Below are 21,583 nucleotides of genomic sequence, written 5' to 3'. Positions count from 1 at the left end.
AGCATGCAAGGATATGTATTCTTTAAGGGCTATATGTCAAACCTCAAGATTAAAAATAGACTTGTCAAAATTGAATCTGATAGAAATCACTGTAACTGTATCTCTATGTTCTAACGTACATAATATTCTTCATTATGTAGTAAAAAAGTAATTTTTTTTAGTCTAATTAGACTGCAAATGTGATTTTAAGAAAGAAAATTAAATAATTATTTTAAAATTACATATACTGCTAATGCAAAGAGCCAGATTATGAGGATTGGCTGGTGGATTCTTTACATCTACAAGTCAGTATTTTTTGCGTACATGTAAGTGAGGAGAACAGTTGTGAGTCCATCCTCAGGCATAATTCTGGCCTTTAAGTCAGCAAAAAAAAGGATGAGAGCAAGAGCAAGATCTAAACAGAGAGGTCACAGGACACTGATGATGTGTTTTTATCACCTGCAGCCCTAATTAGACACCAAACTGCCCACATGCATGTCACTAATTCCTTATGTCACACATTGCAAGAGAATAATAAAATTAATGAAAAATAGTTCAAATTTACTGATCTGTGATTCTACAGAAAATAACCCAACTACTAAAAATCTTCTAAACCTTTCAAATCCTTTTTAAATTTTTTTGTTTGGTTGGGTTATTTTAATTTTCACTATACTTTTCATTCCCTAATTCTGTCCTATCTAATTAAAAGATAACCTTGGGGCAAAAGCTCTTAATCTAAAGGATCAACAGCCAGAAAAGCATATAAAGGAAAGAGGCAAGGGAGAGAAGCGTGTTTATAGAATTGGACTCTCAAAGCTAATCATTAAAACAAAAAGTGGAGGAGGAAGATCAGAGAGGTTTGAGAGGATTTATTTTGTTTATTGTCCTCCCTCTACTCTCTCCCCAGCTACAGCTTCCCAAGAATTGTTCAAAGTTCATACCTTCCCCATCATTATTCTAAAGATCTGAACTCAAAAAAGAAAGTTTCAGGACGGTTACCTGTGAAGAGGATCTTTGCTCTTCAAAATCTGTAAATTTACCATTTGAGTTACATACTATTTGCATTTTTAAAGGCAATTATAAACAATCCACTCTCCTAGTTCTTTGATTCATCCATTCATTGAGACCAAATATTAACTTTTGCTTTGCTGTTCTGCATGCTGCTGCTGCCAATATCATTAACCTGTGTGGTCAGCCTGACACAGCTCAGCCTTCTGGAACATGTGGTGGTGAATTTGTATTTCCCTCACAGCGCTGCTGCTGCCACCTTGTACATTGAAGCAGGGCCTTCCATGAACAGAGGCCTAAAGACCTCTTTCTGTTCTGTCCATGGGCAAAAATCCCAGGTGTCCCAAAGGCTCTGTGTATTGCAATGGCTTGCACAACAAAGCCATTGGTTCCTCAAAGCCAGCCACTGGAGATGCTGAAGGATCCCTACAGCTATGTGACATTGACCTCAGACCTGCCACTCCTTTCATCTCACTCCCAAAGGGCTGGCTCTTGGAGAGGCAGTAAAACCAGTGTCAAATTATCACATTATCATAGTGATAATACAGATGAAGGTAGTTATTACAATCCATCAGATAAATGGCCAAACTACACATAACGCTTGTGAGGAAGAGGGTGAAGACAAAAGTAGGAGGGATGTGGCAAAGACACAATCATCCTTTTCTCCCGCTCTAACCTCTTTTCATAGTAAAACAGCCTCAGGGAAAAGAAGATGCACTGATTTCTATCAGTAACTTTATCTCAGTGCTGTCAAACTCATGCATTAAATAATGGTGTATCAAAGCCTACTCTGACTTCAAAGCCATGACGCCAGCTATGATAAACTTCTATCTTCTGTTTGTGCATTCTTGATTTTATGCTCATGATTTTATGCTTTCTGAAGTCAAGAGGACCATTCTCTTCCACTGAAACAACACTGAGACTTTTATACATTCACCTGAATACTATAACTCTTAACAAAGTACATAAAGGTTTAATTTGGACTCATGAAAGAAACAGAGAAAAGACTTCAAAATGCCTGCTTTTTTTTCAGCTCCTACATAAAAAAATCCACTCTTTTTTCTGTTGTAGCTAGCAAGTGATGTTGAAGGGTGTTATTGCAAACTATGATAACTCTCTGCTGCAGGTCATGAGCCTCTGCACCCTGCCCCAGAGATGCTGATGTGAAATTGCTTCAAACATAAAGTGATGCAGTGACAAAATGGTAGGAAAATCAGTACACAGACCATTGTACTGGAGCAGAGAACAAACACAAACATTTTAAACCTCTATATGTTTTCATTTACAGGTTGGGGGATGAACAGATCAAGGAGAGCCCTGCCAAGAAGAACTTGAGGGGCTGTTGATGAGAGGCTGGACATGACCTGGCAGTGTGCACTTGTAGCCCAGAAGGCCAAACATGTCCTGGGCTGCATCAAAAGCATCATGGACAGCAGGGTGAGGGAGGAGATTCTGCCCCTCTGTTCTCATGGACAACCACATCTAGCTCTGGGATCCCAAGCACAGGAAGGACATGGACCTGTTAGAGCAAGTTCAGAAGAGGTCACCAAGATGATCAGAGGGATGGAGCAGCTCTCCTGGGAAAAGGCTGAGAGAATTGGGATGTTCAGCCTGGAGAAGAGAAGGCTTTGGGGTGACCTAATTGCAGCCTTCCAAGACCTGAAAGGAGCCTACAAGAAAGATGGAGAGAAGCATACAGTGACAAGACAAGGGGCAGAGTGGTTTTGAACTGAAAGAGTAGGTTTAGATGAGGTATTAGGAAGAAATTCTTTACCCTGAGGGTGGTGAGGCACTGGAACAGTTGTGCAGGAAAGCTGTAGATGTCCCATCCCTGGAAGTGTTCATGGCCAGGTTGGATGCAGCTCTGAGCAACCTTGTCTAGTGGAAAGATGTGCCTGTCCATAGCAGGGGTGTTGGAACTTTGAGGTCCCTTCCAACCCAGGCCAATCTACGGTTCTGTGATTTATTTACACCTGTCATTTGCTGTCATTTCTACTGTCATAAAATCTTATGCTCTAAAAACTCTTTCAGTGTCTTTCTCCACTATGGTTTTGTTTTGCAACATATAGTATTACCTTAAGAATGGGTCTAGTATACTTGAAATACCTAATTTTCACTGTTTTCTGAAAAAAACAAAGTGTCTTACTAGGCACTGAGTTTCAGAGAAGGAAGGGTGATGGGAAAGTGAAAGGAGAGAATTAGGAGGAGTGATGGGAAGGGAACCTGCAGAGGCTGGCACGGGTTATCACTAGAAATGGCATATCACAAAGCTACCCCTTGAATTACCCTAGATGAAATAGGGAAATATTTTATTAAAGCATGTTATTCCACCATTTGTCAGCTGTATATTAAAATTAGGAGGTTACAAGTAGAACCACTACAAGCTATCCCTGCGGTAATCATTAAACAGTCTTATTCAAACCCCACTGAAATGCACCAAAAGACTACCATCATCTCCAGCAGGCTTTGGATCAGTCAGGTTCCTGGAGGATGAACATTGTTCCACACTTCCATCCCAGGAAAATTACATACAAAAGCACAACAGGCAGTAAAGCAATGCCTTTCCTGCCACTTTTAAAATACCTTTGCCAAATTTTCCCTTAACAAAGCCTTATGCAAGCAGGGACTTCTTATCAGAAATCAAAATACAAGTATTTCTAGAGGCAGGCAGTATGTGTTTTAGCATATATATTTATGGACACATCATTTATAAGTTCAACATACAAAGTATTCATCATGTTTAGAGCCGTCCCTAAACAAAAAGCCTGGGCATTATTCTCTGTGCCTGCCAAAACAAAATCCACCATGTATCTTTAGTAAATAAAAAACAGTTAATTCACAAAGCTGTAGAATTGCTTTATTTGCACTTCACTGTTTGACACTCAGGAGTTTTAATAGATCTGGCACTGGCAGGATAGGGTGAAACAACACTGTCATTATCTCTGTATGATGCTTAATAATTGTAAAATGCTGTGTTTTGTCACTCCATTTACAATAATAAGAGTATTGCTAAACCATTATCTTAACAAATGTATTTTTGATGGAAGAGCCACTGATGTTTGTCTTTATAAATTAAGGTAGCCATAAAAGTCCACGTTCATAATGGTATTACTTTCTTTGAAATATAAAAATAGTCCATTGGTGGTTCACTATGAGCACCTACTGGGAAATTCATGGTATTCTGACTCGTGTATTAGATATCTAAATGAACAGCCTTGATAAGAGTGGTTTTTTTCTCCTCATTGTTAATGGCATACATACAAAAATGATTATAATTATTCTAAAGCAGTAGCTGAAAGAAAAACTCTCGTGGAGATATTGGTAATCTGTCATGAGGAGAGTAGTGTGAAGACAGCAGACAATTAAAAATCCAAATATTCTTTTCTTGAAACAATTTAACTCTTCAAAAGAATCTATCAAATACTTATACAAAATACATATTAGAATATTATCCTGAAGTCTAGCATTAGGTCAATAGACTATAATTTCTGTGGAACATATTGAAGAGTATAAATATTTTAAGAATATTCAGTACAGTAGCTATTCAAAGAAGTTACTGCACATTGCCCTGTGATAAAACATCATCCTTCTAATCAAGGGATTTGGAGTAAGAAATCCAATTGTAAATAAACTGATGCTTAAATAAAAAATAACTTTTAGATCAGTAAATCCTATCAGATTATAGTAGTCATGCCATAATCTTGACCACAGTACAACCAAACTAAATTATTATTTCTTCCTACTGTTTCTGACATTCAGAGCTGTAATTGCCAAAACAGAAGTTCAGTGCAGAAAAAAGAAATAGTACTGAAATATACTGTTACTGTGTATGTGAAATAACACACACCTCAAAAAAACAAAAATGAAGCAAAACACCAATCAAATAAATGAAAGTGAAAAGTAATTTTTAAAAAAAAGTCATGTCCTGCATAGCATTAGTATCTGGTGAGGCTGCAGGTCAGAAGACATCCAGCTGTGGGCAAGCCTTTGGAAGGCTCCATGCAGCAGTAAGTGCAGGTAGACAGATCACAGGCATGGGTGACAGTGAACAAGAGCCCAAGAGCAGAAACTTACTGTTGTGAGAGAGAGCTTCTCATTTTTCCTCCTTCCTGGAAAACTCACCTCTTCCCAGAAAGGGCTGATAGTCCCAAAGGCACAGCTTACTCAATCCTCAAAGTCCAGAATCAGGTGTGATAGAGCACTCTTACTACCCTGATGCACTCAGTGATCCAAGACAACACACAACCTACATCTGACTTTGTCCAAACACAAACTTCCTGGCTAACTCTTGTTGGTAGACATTTTGTGAAGGCCTTGTGTTATGTTTGAGCTACAGCACCTTTTTCCAAACAGATACAAGTTTATAATTTAAGACTTGAAATGATGAGGAGTGACTACATCTCTGTCTCTTATCTCTCACAGTGTTATTAGCTGTGGTTTCTTAGAACTAGACTTTTTTACCAAGAAGAAAAGATACCTGCTATCCCAGTTTGTCCTTGTTCAGATAAACCTGTCTTGATCCATCCTGCAGCAACCTAACTAGCCTGAGTTTCTTATGAATCTCATAAAAGGGAAACTTGTGGTTAATTTTTGCTGCTCTTCCCAAACTACATCCAATTACCAGCACACTTTCAGGAATGGACAGCACTGCAGACCTTCTATGGTTATATATAAAATTTATATTGCCTCTCTACTCCCACTTGATATTCTTATCCCTTTTATATGCATTTTATATTCATTCTATTAGCTACAATGTACTGCTCTGAAAGGTCAGGTTCAATGAATTATTTAATGCCATGGCAAGCTGGAGCACAAACTGCTGCATCTTTACAGTCTCTGGTAGTTTCACCCCAGGCTGAGCTTCGTTATGTGAGCCAAGGGGATCTAGAGAGGAATGGTCTTGATACCAACTTTAAATCCACTTGCTCTGAGCAACAGGCACAGTCACCCTGCACTTCACCTCAGCCAGCCTTCTTCTGAAACAAAGTTTTTACTACCAGAGGTCATATTCAACACACTACACCGAGAAACAGCACCTCCCTTGTAATGCCAGAAAAAGTTCCTTTTGCTAAATTTCTGAACTTCTGGAATTTCACCAGCTATTGCCACATGACAGTGGCTCCATCACCTAGAGATGTGAAGACTTGGGTCCAGAGAGAGTCACAAAAACGATCAGAGTGCTGGAGCACCTCTGCTACAAAGAGGTAGAATTGGGATTGCTCAGCCTGGAAATGAGAAGGTGACAGGAAGACCCTATAGCACCTTCCAGTAAATTAAAGAAGACCTCTAAGAAAGATGGGGACCAACTTTTTAGCTGGGTCTGCTGCATTAGGACAAGAGTTTTTAACCTAAGACAAGATATGTTCAGAATACAAGGAAGAAATTCTTTATTGTCAGGGTGGTGAGGCACTAGGACAGGTTGCTCAGAGAAGCTATGGACGTCCCATCCCTGGCATTGCTCAAGTTTAGATTGGAAGGGGCTCTAAGCAACCTGATCTAGTGGAAGATGTCCCTGCCCATTGCAGGGAGGTTGGAACTTGGTGATCTTTAAGGTCCCTTCCAATACAAACTGCTCTATTTTATTATCCTTAAGTACCAGCTTTGCCATGGCCTCCAGTTCTGCTCCCCTGAACTCCTCAGCATCTCACAGGAAATGGAGTTCCACCTGTTGCTGCCTTACTTACAAAAGCCTCATGATAACAGCCTCTTCTGTAGGTGAAGCAATCTCCAAAGGGATTAAATTAAATGTATTATGTATCTTGGGCAAAATGTATCCAGTACCTCTTTCTCCCTCTCCCCCCATAGGTAACCTGTATATCCTATGAACACCATAGAACTAGTAACACTCATAAAATTATAGGTGTTATAAAAATCCCCTCTGTCCATATCTTTCCCTATTTTAACATGTTTTTTTCTTGTAAAACAGAAATGAAACATGATTTTTTTTTTTCTACTGGAGAGAATCACAATGACATGGTAGAATTTGTACCTTTTATTTATCACTTTTAGATAGAGATAAAGGAAATGTTTCAAAAAATATTTTAAAACTGTCTAAGCAACTCTCCTTATAACAGGTTGGCTGTACAAACCATATAAAATGTTATGACAAACCATGTAAAATGTCAAGACAAGATTTTGGGTAACATGAGCTGCAGGACCTCACGATCTTGTTTCTAAGTAACACACAAATCCCAAATCCATTATAATAGAACTTTATGAATCATATTCCTCTCTCTCCACACATACACACAAACATGTGCAAATGCCTCCATACAAATGTAGAATAAATACTGTATGTTTATGGCATGTTACTTGTCCAATAAACAGCCCTAAGACTTACATTAGCAAACTGTATCCTCAGCCTGTATAATAACTGGGAGCATAAATTATGCTATTTCCTCTTTCTCCAAAAAAACATTGTTTGCAAAAGTGTGTGCTGAATTTTCTTCCTCTCTCATATGTTCCTTCCTTAAACCCATGGCAGTTTGAATGAATTATTAATGAACTCGAGGCATCTGCTGGACACTGCAACAAGACTGTACTTAGTGTAGAACACCAATTACCAATTACAAGAAATGGTTTCAATACTTTTTAAGGGGAAAAAGAAGCAGTATCTTTACTAGCATGGTTTTCCTAATATTTAATTAAAGACTTTGAACACAAATAGAATTTCAGATGAAATGCAGAATAAAAGGGTATTTCCAGTCACAAAAGAATAATTTCCATGTAAAATTGAGCAGTAAGGAGAATGACACAAGATAAAAATATTTAAAAAAAACTGGACTGCAAACTCAATTAATTGTTTTAAATTTTTTTGCTGTCTTCCAATATGGAGAGTTTTTGCTATTTCTCTTGATAAGCTCAGGCAGATGATATTTGCCTTTTAAGTCTCTGGCACACTGTAATGACACATAGAAAATAATATTGAGCAGAAAAGATGAAGTATGGAATGAAGATTTCAGTGTAATGACTAAACCTCATAACTCCTTTGAAATACAGATGACTTAAAGGATTTTAAACTGCTGCAGCGACCAATTTCTGCTACAAAAGAACTGCCTTTTTCACACAGTACTTTCTGAGTAACAGACCTGCTGAAAAGCTGAAGTGATCACAAAATAGGTAAGTTCCATGATACAAGATGACAAGACCTTTGCCTCTCCTGGAGTCCTGTTAGATTCATGAGCCGAACAAATGTGTTTTAACTAAACCTCCAATCAAACTGAATTACTTTAGTTAACAATATAGACAGTGGACTGCAGGGATTTTTCCTTGTGCAGTAAGTAAAATATATGAAGCTTTAGTCTGCATGAGGAAGAATAGGAGCTAAAAGAACAATTAACATTTCAGCACATAATATGTAAGAAATACGCCTTTGGGGAAACGTAGGCTGATGGCAATCTGGTTTTATCTCTGCAGTTCTCCTCTGGTATTTGCAGCCTCTAGTTTGATATTCTAACTTCTTGGTTTCTCAGAAGCAGCTTCTTTGTTTCTCAAACAAAGCCAAAGCAAGACTAAGACCAACGTTGTTTGGAAGTCACCTGCTTTGAAATACACCATTAATCTTTCCCTTTTCCTGTTGCTGCTTTCAGGAGGTTTGTGAAGACTTGGTTGTTAAAAGTCAAGCAAAAAGTCAAACAGAAAATGACATCTGTAGGAAAAAAAAAAGCCTAAAAAAGCTAAAGCAATAGCTAAAATTTCTCTCTTACACTACTTGTCATGTGTTGCTTGTAATGAATTACAGATGATCAACTGTCACATCAGAAATCTAGGAAAAGCTGACTAATAAATCCCAGAGAAATTTATCACATTAAGCTGCCCTTTGAAGCACTCAATTTTTTTTAAAAAATGAATTTATTTTAGCTATTTTTATTTTCTACTAGTTTCTACTAGTTTTTGTCTCAGATTAATGAGAAAATATTTTTCTCCTTTGACGTTCCACTGTGACCCAGAGTCATCCCAATCAGTGGTAATATTTAACTGAAGAATCTCACTTTGGGGACTAATGAGTCAGAATATGCAAAACTGTTCTCTTCCCCTTTTAACTAACCTTCTGATTGGGTATATCAGGTAGAGTTAGAAGTAGATACTCAATCTCTTGGCAATTTCTGGAGTCCCTGTTGGCTCACTATTGCTAAATCAAAAATATTATCTAATTCTGTGTTCAAAGTTTTCTAGTCCATCAATCAGCACAGAAGTCCCCACAACTCTTCTATTCCAACTACATTAATCTATCAACTGCCAAGAGAGACTGTGAATCAAAAAATTATTCTTATTGGAGGGAAACAGGAAAAATAAAGGACTTGCTAGTGACAGTCTTAAGTCTTTTGCTCAGATTTTTTTAAAAAGCTTAAAAAAAAAAAACAAACCAAAAATTAGACCTTGCAAATACATAAACAAAGAAGTCAGAAAAAAAATCAGAGTTAATTGCACTGAGAGCCAGATCCAATTATTTTACAAAACAATTTAATCTAGACATCTCTCAAAAAGAAGTCACAGAGAGTTTTATCAGACTAGGATCCAGAGAATCATAAAAACATAGAATTGCCTCAGTTGAAGTGATCCACGAGGACCACTGAAGTCCAACTCCTGGCCCTGCACAGGAACCACCCCAGGAATCACACCATGTGCCTGAAAGTGGTGTCCAAACACTTCTTGAACTCTGTCAGGGTCAGTGCTGTGGCCACCTCCCTGGGGAGCCTGTTCCAGTGCCCAGTACTCTTAGGGTGAAGAAATTTATTCTTATATTGAATCTCAACCTCCCCGGGCACAATGCCAACCCTGGTTTTGTCTTTTTGCCCCTTCTAATCTAGTTTAACTATTAAGTATTCACTTAGGTACTTTCTAATTTCTACTACTTTTTGTGCTTTTCCAACTCCTTAGACAAACTACAGGTTACAGGTTTCAAGCACTGATATCCCTAACATGTTTTTGGCTGATTGAAAGGCAACATTGCCATGAGAGCAGGAATATGAAATGGAAGTGTAGAGGTAGCCACTGAAAGTGGACCCTAATGTTCTGAGGGAAAGTCACCTTATGGACACACACAGCTTCAAGAAGCACCATTCTTAATTTTATTTTATTTTATAGACTAAATGTCATCCTGAAAGCAAATAAAATTCTGAATATAAAAACTCTGAGAATCAGGAAGACACAGCATCAGCATGCCATAGAGCTAGAGAAAGATCATCTTCAGGGACTCCTGAGTCAGCTCCCCATTATGCAATTCATTATAATTACATAGTTATAGCAATGGACCATGGAGTTCCAAGACCTCTCCATGACATTTTTCTCTGAGTAGGGTTTTACTCATTTACAGTCGCCCTCCTTATGTCCTTCCCACCCCAGGCAATGCTGCTTCCACCTTGACAGGGGAAAAAAACCTGAAAACTAAAGACTAAAGATACTTCAAATTAATGGAAATATAGAATACATTGCAAATTGGTCACAGTCCTTTCACCCTTTTCTCTCAACAGTTTAAATTGCATTTACCCTCCTATGAAGACTGGTGCATGAAAAACTGCCACCTTCAAAACATCATTCCTTATAAGGAGGCAATTTAAATGTCTTTTCCTCATACAAGGTACCTGTAGCTGACAGAAGTCTGAAAGGGTCAACTTACAAAACCAGCAAAATACCATGTTTGCCTCTCAGCACTTGACATCACCTTTGCCACCTTTCTATCAAAAAATACAGCATTTTGGTATAATTCAGAGCAACTACAAGCCGCTTCATTGACAATGCAACCTACATTTCAGTGTTTTGAAGAAACTACTTCCCTGTCATCCTGAAGCTATTTAGGCAGCAGATAAAAACCCAGTAAATTTCTGTGATTCATACAGCCAGTACTGGCTCAGGGTAAAAGGAAATGCTGATGCCACCACTGGAAAAAGCCACATTGTGAAAGCCTTCCCAAAGCATCACGGGCCCACAACCACCATGTCTTCTCAGAAATGGCTGTTTTGCCCTTACAATAGCTTCATTAGCTGGTGTGTATGTGCTGAATTAGTCAGCAACTGACTGGCAGGATAAGGGAGTTGTAAACTTTCCAGTGAGGGCAGACAGACACTTCTGGAAGGACAGAATCACTTTGTGAGTTCTGTGCATGCAGTGGTGATGGCATCTCTGTCATCTTCCTACTTCACAGCCACTCCATGCTGGCAGCCCCAGGTGCATGGCACAATCCTCTCCTCTCAGCCTATACTGCTTCCCCGGTCCCAGAAACTGTGCTGCACAGACTGCTGTTTCCCAAACAGCTCCTGAAACTGTTTCTGGCTTGTGCTTCTCCCTGGCTTCTACTTTCTGCTGATTAAATTTCATAGTGAATACCCCTGTGTAAGCGTAGCTGTCCTGTTGTAATGTCTTCAAGACACCCATAGAACATTCAAGTACAAATAGCACAGTGTAAAGGGCTGGTTTGTCCGACATTGTCTTTGAGGATTTGGAAGTGTCATTTCAAAAGAGACATATAAAGCAGTTGGGAAAGAAACACCATGTGATTTTGGTAGTTTGACACCTACTCTCTAACTCTCCCTACCCCAAACACAGGACACGAAATTTTTAGATACCTCCTGCTACATATTCCAACCAGATGTAATCCTTTGGTGCATGGGGCTTGCATAAACAGCACAAAGAAGGATAAACATCTATTGCAGATTGTTGGAGTCAGTGAGCCAGGTCTCTCTTTGAATTCTTCAGAGAGAAATCAGAGTGCAGGTATTGAATGAAAGTCTTTGAATGGACTGAAGTATGTTAAGTTACTCACACATAAAGTAGAGATGTAAGCTTAAGTTTTAGGATAAGTAAGTCAGTAAGAAGTTTTAGAATGAGCTTCAGTGCTTTTAGTGGGTAAAATGTTCAGACGCCAGAGTAGAAGAACGAGTTCTAGTGAAGGTTGAAAAATAGTAATATTTTCAGTGCAGGCTCCAGGAACATGATTTTAGACAGTGCATAGACATGATACAGTTCCAGAGAGAATATTGCTTACATCTTTCAGATAGAACAAGATAGATCATATGTGTAGTTTATACATATTACATGTTAAGAAATTAGAATTCTAATAGGTTAAGAAGTGGTGCTCTGAGTTTACTTGTTAGCTTGTTGGAAAAATCCTCTATAAGAGTAGAGGAGAGAGGGGAGAGTTAGTGCTTTTATGCCATGGCTTTATGCCATTGCTCTTTGCTTTATGCCATTTGCTTTTGCCATTGCTTTTCTTGGCTTTGCTTGCTCACTGGCAGCAATACCCAAGAAGAAGATAGGAGCTGCTGCAGCAACATCAGCTTCCCACAACCTTGACAGGAGCAACTTCTGCTTCTATTTGGGACTCTATACAAAACTTTGATGACTGTGACTTTGCTTTTAAGACTGATGCACTTTGTAATAAACAGACTTTTAGCAACTATTAGCTGCTTTGCTCATTTAAGATAACCCAACACGAAGTTGGTGCATCAAGAGCACTGGAGGTTCTAATCTGAGAGCACAGCACGGAATATACAGGTAATTAATCACATGGGAGCATTAATTCATAGTAAAGCTGGGTGTTCATTTGAATGACTTTACATAGAAACAATTTCTATGAATCATTTACATCAGTACATCTGGCTTAAGAGCAAATCTTTCATTTGGACAAGCCAACACTTTTGTTTAGTTGTATGAGAAGCAATAAGTTCGTCAGAACAGGCTAATGAGAGCAGCATTTGCTGGTTCACATCTGAAGAACCAATCAGTACAGTTACTTGTGTTTTGGGCACAGCTGTTCCACGTCTCCATTCATACCCTTGCATTCCATAAAGCAACTTGTTAAGGAACAGCTGACCTGAAATTCATCAGGGCTGACTCCTTTTTCTAGAGAACAGAGTGAGATGATGACACATTTCAAACAGATGACACATCAAGCCTTGAAATTTCATAAAAGGGCTTACACTTGCTAACTCTGGAGGCCATTCAGCATGGTTAACACAAAAAGAAAATTAGGTTTACACAACAAATTAAGAGCTCAGCATTCAGAACATCTGAATTATCAAGGCCAAACCTTTCTAAACTATGTCAGTCAACTTTTTGCTAAGAATAAGCAAGACTATGACACTGGATATGATGAATTTAAAAGAGAACAATGTCCATAGTTGGTACTGATTTTATCAATAACAAGTAATATCTCTATACAGCTTTCTGCCCTTACAGGCCTTTGAAAAGGTGGGTGGGCATTTCTGAAATGTCATTGCGGATTAATAATTAAAATCTGGAGAAACGTGAATTAGTCTTTGATATAGTAGCTCAAGAACAAGAAGCATCACAACAGTCAAGAAAAGAAGATAAATGAGATAATATTAAATAATATTAAGATTCAGAGCTAATTTGAAGCATGATCCACTTATCTCTGTATTAAGTTGCAGAAACACCTCAAAAGGTAGAAGATACATATCTAATAACACTCCTCAAGACAGAGAGGAACTGACTTCTAATATCCTGACTGAGCTCCCTGCACAGGCCAGCTCATCAGGTGTAGCTAATTAAATGCCCTGGCAGAAAGCTTATCTCTATTGATGGGACTTGTAAAATTCTTACAGATCACTTGGTCCAACATTTTGTCCCTTTGTTCACCATTATGTGTTTAAAATTTAAAACACTAGCAATTCATCAATCAGGGCCTGACACAAAGTGGGTACAGCTTCCAGATTTATATACTAAACTGGGAGTATAACAGAGTACCTTCAAATTAAAATGTCTGCATGACTGGCTTTTCAGAAAAAGCAGTTTTCAAGGTTCATGGTTGCTAAGCAGTATCATAGTTAATAGCTTAATATGCTTGATTTTTTTCTCCATGATGTTGATGAAGAAAGAATATCTTTAATAGTAAGTCCACCAAAATTACTTCATCCAATATATGAAACTGTCTAAACTAGATACAGAAACATTTGAAAAGCAGCATTTTCAGCTGCTGTGAGATGATGAGGACAGGCACTGTCACTGAGCTCCCTTTTACACTTGCATTTAGCTCTGAGGATACAGGGTAGGAAAAGTGGTTTCCTGACATATACAGAGTCAAACAGGAGTGACAGAATCCTCATCCATTTCACAATGATGGTGAGGAGGGTCAGTATTGCTTAAATTCATGTTAGTGCTTAAAATGCAACATGCAGCTAAAATCCTGGAGGGTTCCTTCTCTCCAGTCTTAAGGCAATACACAATTAAACCATAAATTCTACTGAAGAATTGAAAGAATCCTCTAGATCCTCTTGAAGAAAACTTGCTGTGACATTAACTTGCCAAAGAAAGAGTTATTTCAGAGAGGTTTTTGAGTCATTTCTCTTAAATAGAAAATAGAGCCAACATGAATAATAGAGCCAACAAGAAAAAAAGCCAACAAGATAAAAGCCCTTAATGAATTTCACCTTGTTCATTTCTGTCTTTGCAATTTAAGTCTTTTAGTGGAATTCCACAGGATATCAAATACTGATCTACTGCTGTTACAGTTGCAAGGAATGGACTAATCTAGCCTAATTTAGCAACCTAGAAGTTAGGTTTCTACTCTAAAATGCTTTCAGCTCCTCTTCTTCTTTAGTGAGTGTATAATAAAGCTTTCTGAAACAGGGTGGTTTTTCCAAAACAAGTATCTCAGATGGATCACCCTCTTCAGATGCCAGTTTCTTCTGGATGACTGCCTGGATGACTATTTTAATTAAAGTGTGAACAAAGTACCGTTACCATGCCATACTCACTGTTTGGTTTATGGAGTAAGCAGAACACTTGTCACTTAAAATTTCAGTAAAATACCTTGCTAAACAGAAAGACAGTTTACATAAGTGGGATCCCTGTAGACTAATGCCTGCCTGGTGCAATCTAAGAAAAACAAGCCATTTGTGTTATAGGAATTGCCTATAAACAGCTAATAAGGGAAATTATTTGTTAGAGGTTTTTCTTTGTTTCAAAAAAAAGGAGCTGGTTAAGTTGATTCTTAAAAAGACACAAATGTAATATTAACCAATGACAATAGATACATTGACACCTAAGCAACCAATTAATTGATACTGTACATTAATATCCCTTCTAATATGTCAGCGTTGCATTGGTGCTCAGCAGTGTTAATGTTATCTCAAAGTACTTATTGTTAGGTATGTGTGAAAATCTTTAACTCAGAGAATCTGTATCAGCAGCAAAATAAAACCAACATAAATAGCTCCTGATAAATTTTGAACTGACTGCGCTTCACATATATCCTTTGTATTCTGTTCCCTGGCTACTTGCCTTGACTTGAAGCTTACATTTAGAAAAGTGTTCCTTCCTGTTTTTTGAAGTTTTGTAACTGTCTTGGATGGAATTAATCTTGACCACAGCCACATGTGACATTCTTAAAACTGATCTCTCTTTGTAAGGGAAACCATAAACACGACTTCTGAATTTGTGCTGGAAATAGCTCAGGAGAACATAATATTGTACAAAAGCCATTGAACAGCACCCAGAAATAATGAGTCCAAATGGATTTTGTCTGCAAACCATACTGGATTCATGTTTCTGCAACCCTGGCTTTCAAAGGACAACTTGAACACTAATTAAGTGTTGCCAGTAAAGCAGAGCCAAAAGAATTCAATGGATCAGAACGACCTACAGGGGATATTTATAATGAATATCCCTGATAATCTCCAGACTTGAGACTTCCTAGGATACAAGAGTGTCCCTCAATGCTTAAAAAACAAACCAAAATCTCTCACCAGGTTCCTGCTCAGTACCCCCTGGAGTCAACAGAAGTGGGTATAACAGTTTTCTACTTAAGGAAGATTATTTTCAGTAATGAATATTTTAAAAGCCCATACTTAATTAAAATATTACAATGCAATAAAAAGCCAATGGGAAAATTTCTGCATTATGCATTGCATTTAACTTCTTGCATTATACTTTAGTAAAATCATTATACAAAAGGGAGTTTCTTGAAAGACCAATCTATCTATTTATAACCCTGCAGGAGTAACAGTTAGACAATGAATTTGGAGCTGATAGGAAAATTACTTAAGAAAAAAAATTATCTAAAAGAAATTACTTGGATTCACCCTTTTTGGTGGACATTTTGAATATTTTTTTAAGAGAGACAGACTTTTCTAAGAAAGCAGAAATTGCCTTTTCCTTTTCCTTTAAGCTCATAACTCTTTTTATAAGTTTATGTTCTGACAATGTTTTCTTGGAAAACAATTAAATATTGTGTTTCATTTAAAACTCTGTTTACCATTCAAGGTTGTCTTAACATCTATGTATATTTTTCCTGGAAGTTTTGGGCTTTCCTAATCCTGGTGAAGTTTGATGCTCATTTGGTTGTGAAATCTGCCTTTTTCATTTCTTATGCAATTTGGGGTTTTTTTCTGTTTGACATGCTATGATCTTTCTATCAATATTTTAAAAGTAGAATGATTTTTTTCCACACTCAGCAATTATAATGACAAATTGTTTGTGGACTTTACAAAAAGCTTTGAGGGAAAGCTGCATAAAAATAGCCACTGAATTTCACATGAATATAAAATATACCTTGTTATACCTAATCAGCAAGAGACCATGTAATCACAGAAAAAATAGTGTTGGAATATCAATTTCTGATTAATGTGCTGCAGTGACCACAATTTAAGATCCTGGAACAAAAGAGGAAGAGAAGTCCAGTCTAAAATCAGAGTGCAGTTGGTTCAGGGCATTGGCAGGCAAGGGTTTTTGGGATGCAGCTCTGAAAGGCTAGAGCCCAGAGAGCTGGGTGATCTTCCCAGAGAGCCTCCTCCAGCTGCCAGAATGGTCTATTCCAATCTGCAAGGAAGCAGGCAGGCAAAGCACAGCACGGTTACACAGGGAAAGCCTGAACAAGACCCCGTGCAAAATGGAAAGATGGAAATGGAGACAGGTTAGCCAGGAGAAACAGAGCAGCTGTACCTGACCAGGCAGGGACGGGGTTTGCAAAGCTCAGCTGGCACTGAAACTTATTCAGGATGGATGAAGGACAACAAGGGTCTCTACAAGTACAGTGGCAGTGAAAGCCAAGGGAGATACAAGCTTGCTGCTAAATTGAGTGGGTAACCTGATGAAGGATTCTGAATGAGCTCAGATGCTCGATGCTTGCTGGGCTTTGGCCTTTAGTGTCAAGGTCTGTCACCCTGGTCCCTGAGCTCAGTGACACAATTTAGGGAACAGAGGCAGACAAAGGCTGAATTAGGGATTGCTTAGGTAAGAGTGACACTCAAGTCCACGGGCCTTGGGATGCATCTAAGGCTGACAAAGAAGTTGGCTCATGTCTTTTTGAAGGGCCGCTGGTTAAGAACTGAAACACCCAGTGTGGTTGTGAAATCGCCGTATTTGGAGATATTAAAGACTTGATTTGGCAAGTGCTGAGCAGCACATATAAGTTTGACACTACCTGGCCTGGAGGAAGAGGCAAGACTGGATGACCTCCAGAAATCTCCTCTCAGTTATTCTATGATTTTGTGATTATGGCCATTGCGTAGCGTAACCTATGCATTTAAAACACCCTCCCTGCTGACCACTGAGATGCTGCTACCTGCAGGAAAACAAGATTTCAAAACTCCTCCCATGCACATTGAAAAATGCAGATGCATTGAAAAGTTACAGACGGATCTAACCCACATGAAAACCTTCAATTATACAGAAGAGATTCACTATTTCACTGATGTAAAGAATCATTTCTGCTGTCGTGTCTGGACTGCACATTGACAGTGTCTAATCATTCCAGGCATCCCCACTGGCATGAAAAGAAAGCTCTTATTTTCAAATGCTGTAACATACAGCCCCAATATATTTCACTCCAAATTTCATCAAATAATGAGTCTCTGTCAAAATCCCAACAGCAGACAGATTTTGAGAGCAGAGGTAGAATTACAGTGTAAGAAAAGCTTCACCTAAAGCTTTCCCTGAAACGAAACAACACTTAATTTAACATCACCTGTGTAGTCAGTGTAATTGGGAAGGGTGACATTCTTATTGAGTTTCTCATTTGAAGGCAGACAGCAAATCAACTATACAATAAATTCAGTTTGTCTCAGGTCTCTTCAGTCTATTTTCCTTGCTGTTATTACTACATATTGCTAGAAGCAGAAAATGAGTTAGAGAACCTTGCTTTGCTTAATATCCAAGAATCAGGGAAAGAAAGAAGAAGAAAATATTATTGCTCTATTAAGAAACAAAGACATCAAAAATTAGTATAAGACCCACTTTTGAGGCTTATACCAGTGGTCAATGTAGAGCACAAGACAGAATTTTATAAGAAGTGGGACAGTTCTTAAGTTTATGGAGTCTACTCATCACAAGAAGTTTTTAGCAAATTTTGTTTGTTAATTGACTTGCAGGTTAACACTGTTTTGAAAAAAATCGGAAAATAAATTTTGTTTAATCCCACCTAACACAGATGAAAGCTGTCAGCATTACTGGCATTTTTATACCATTTCTGCATCATCTTTGGAAGTTTTCTTTCAGCTAAATCCCCAGCAAATGAGCACCCATTTCCAGGAGGAGTACAACTGCTGTGGCACTCCCTGCTCAATTTTCTGTAAACAAATGTGACTTTTCAAAATTACATGGCTAACACTGAAAACACTGATAGCTTTAAGTTTTGAGGAGAGCCACTTGTGCCATTAAAACCTGAGCAGCAACAAGACCCACCAATTCAGAGTTTATACAAATGGGAAGGAGAATACAGAAACAAAACTGGTGTACAGCACCTAGGCTACTGGAATGTAAATTATCAATTTTTATGATTTTTGTTACTTACCATTTTTCTGTGCAACACACTAAGATTTGTTACTCCAAAAGCAAAGTCTCTTTATGAATTGCAATACATAGTTTTCTACATTCTTAGCAATTGTCAGTCAGTGTTCTTCCTTTTCTTCTACATTCCATTACAAATACTGACATTTCTCCTTTCCTGTACAATCCTCATCCACTTTTTTTGGGCTAGTTTTCTGCCTTCTCTCTTTGCCTGCTTCTTTCACACATACTCACCTACCTGCATTACACCTAAACACTTTTTGAGCTTCTATACATATTTACATGCATTCATTCACTCTCAAAAATCATCCTACCAAGTTTTCTTTATTCTTCACATAAGACAAACCTGACTTAACTTTCTTTATGTGAAAAAGGAACAGTAATGCAACAGTGAATGGAGCTTCCATGCTCTAGGAATCATCTTTCCAACAATCCATAAAAAAATTAAATACCAGGACAATACTAATCCTCTTTTGATACCCAAGTACTTTGGAGCTACTCCTGGATGTTTTCATGCTTTTTCATCTACCCAGATGACATTTTAAGAAGACCCTTCATTTGAATACTAAAATAATCCATCATTCTTCATTATAACTAAAGCAATATTATTTTCCCTTTTCTCAGCCATGGGAAGGCCAGACTTGCTGTACTACTGAATGACTGCACAAGGCAATAAGTCACTGGGTTTGCAGTTTAAGTGACAGGACATCAACTACCTGACAAGGTCGATGACTCTCTCCCTTGGAGCAGTGCTGACTGGCTCATCATTAATCATTATGATCTGGTCCCCTGGTATGAGCTTTCCTTCAGAGGGGCCGCCTGCAGACAAATGAAGAAAAAAAAAAAAAACCAAAACATCACAAGTTAGCAGACCACTGTAATCACACAGACACACTGTTGTTCACATACAAGTGTTTTTATTCAGCTAATGACATTTTTACACTAACACTATTTCGGATGTTACCAGTATTCCCTCACCAGGAAAATCTTGCAAGTTAGTGGTTTAGCAGCAGTTCCTCAAGTTCTAAACCTGTATCTAACCTCCTAAACCAAGGGCTCAGTTTTCTAAAGGGCCAAAAGGACCCATAAGCCATGGACCAATGCAGTCCTTAAAGTGTGAGGAATCATGTCTGATATTTTCTAAGACCACCCTGAGAAGGATTTCTTTTCCTGTGAACAAATGATCCTGTTTATCTATGTTTAGACCAGGAATTCTTTTCCCATGGTAAGTATACCAGATCTTTCTGATTGCAACACATTGCTTCCTGTCCCAGGCAAAGTAACATTGGAGAACATCTTATTCCTCTTTCCTATGAAACATCACTTTCATATTTGAGTATCATTCATGTGTGTCTCCTATGACTTTTCTGTTCTAGGCAAAATAAACCTGTTTTCTTCAATTGGAGACAGTAAGTTTTTATACTTCCAGCTGTTTGAATCTCTTTTCTGCTGGATTCCTATGACTTGAGGAACACAGGTACATCCAAAAGCATTGCCACTCTCAGTTAGACATGAATATTTAGCATTAGTCTGAATAGACTAGTCTTAGATTAGTCTGAATAGACAATCAGTCATGTATTCTGGCACTGCTGAAATGCACATTGAGTGCATTGTATTTTATAAAATGCACATATTACTTTGTTTCTCAGCACAATTACATGCCAAGAAGATGATGTCACATCACAGTTCCTAGTGTAAAGATGTATCCTCTCTAGTCTTTGTCTTTACACTCTGCAAAGATGATACATAAAGAAATTAATAATATTATCACTATGAAGATAAAATCTTAAAAGAAAATGTTTAAGCATTAAAACCAATTCATTCAGCAATTTATCTAATGCTGATCCTTTCCTCTGTTTACTTTGAAAACTTTACTCCACTTCCATATCCTGGATGAATGGATACAAATCCACGTAGGAGAAAGTTGTCATGAGCTCATGTTTCCTCCTATTCACTTGGAACAGATCATAGTAAACAAATTTTCCAAATTTTAACACAAAACTACATTAATAATGCCAAGTTGAGAGAAATGAGCTGTCTGGATCTGGTTCAAATATTAGTTACACTGCTTACTTCATGTGAAAGCAATACAAATGTAATCAATGCACACACGTGGGTAAATGACATCAGAACTTCGCAAAGTCGATTTTGCCTCTCCTCTGCTCTCTGTGGGGGTTCTGGAGAACATATTGAACAGGAGCAAAGTCAAATCCCTGCCCTTGGTTGCAATTTTACATAACAACTGAACTTTTAAGCATAGAGAGCAGGAGCCTGCTATTTGGGAGACAGATTATCCCAGGTCTGATCTCTCATAATTTCAAAAAGATCACAAGTCTCACTAATTTTTACTGCAAGTAATATGTTTAGGGATATCTTTTGACTGGCTTTTAATTATATAGTTAAACAGATGCATTCATTAAAAACAAACAACAAACAAAAAAAGAAGCCAGCAATAGCATCTTCTTTTTCAGAAAGAAATATTTTTAGAAACCTAGCTTTCCTTTAGAGGGTGATGGTAAGAATGAAAAATATGCAAGTTTTAATCTCAGAACTCAACATACCTCTTGAAAACGCTGATTCAATGGTAATGAAGGTGACAGCAAACCAATATAAAGATACCAGGGAGAAGACCTTCTTTCCTTGAATGAAATGGGCTAACTTTTTTCAGGCAAACAATAGTAATGGCTCAGAGCAATAACTCCAAACTGGCTTTTTGCTAATGCATTTATGTAATGTTCAAAAATGAGCATGAGGAAGGAAGCCACTGAGTAAGACAAGGCTTAAAATCATATCTAGTATTTGTGATCACTTTGCCTGCCTGAATATTTCAGCAGTTCTCAAATGTGTAGCT

General features: G+C 38.0%; 1 protein-coding gene across 5 annotated transcripts in view; it reads right to left on the bottom strand.

Moving 5' to 3' along the window:
• Positions 1-21,583, bottom strand: part of FRMPD4 (FERM and PDZ domain containing 4) — a 300,820-nt gene that overhangs the window by 46,580 nt on the left and 232,657 nt on the right. For all 5 annotated transcript variants that reach the window (XM_033052215.2, XM_033052211.2, XM_033052210.2 and 2 more), the window contains one exon: positions 19,449-19,551. In XM_033052215.2, coding sequence (XP_032908106.1) covers positions 19,449-19,551 — 103 coding nt within the window. The remainder of the gene's footprint in view (positions 1-19,448; positions 19,552-21,583) is intronic.

The sequence above is a fragment of the Catharus ustulatus genome, chromosome 2 (genome assembly GCF_009819885.2).
Source record: "Catharus ustulatus isolate bCatUst1 chromosome 2, bCatUst1.pri.v2, whole genome shotgun sequence".
Taxonomy (NCBI): domain Eukaryota; kingdom Metazoa; phylum Chordata; class Aves; order Passeriformes; family Turdidae; genus Catharus; species Catharus ustulatus.
This window is presented reverse-complemented; position numbering and strand designations above follow the sequence as displayed.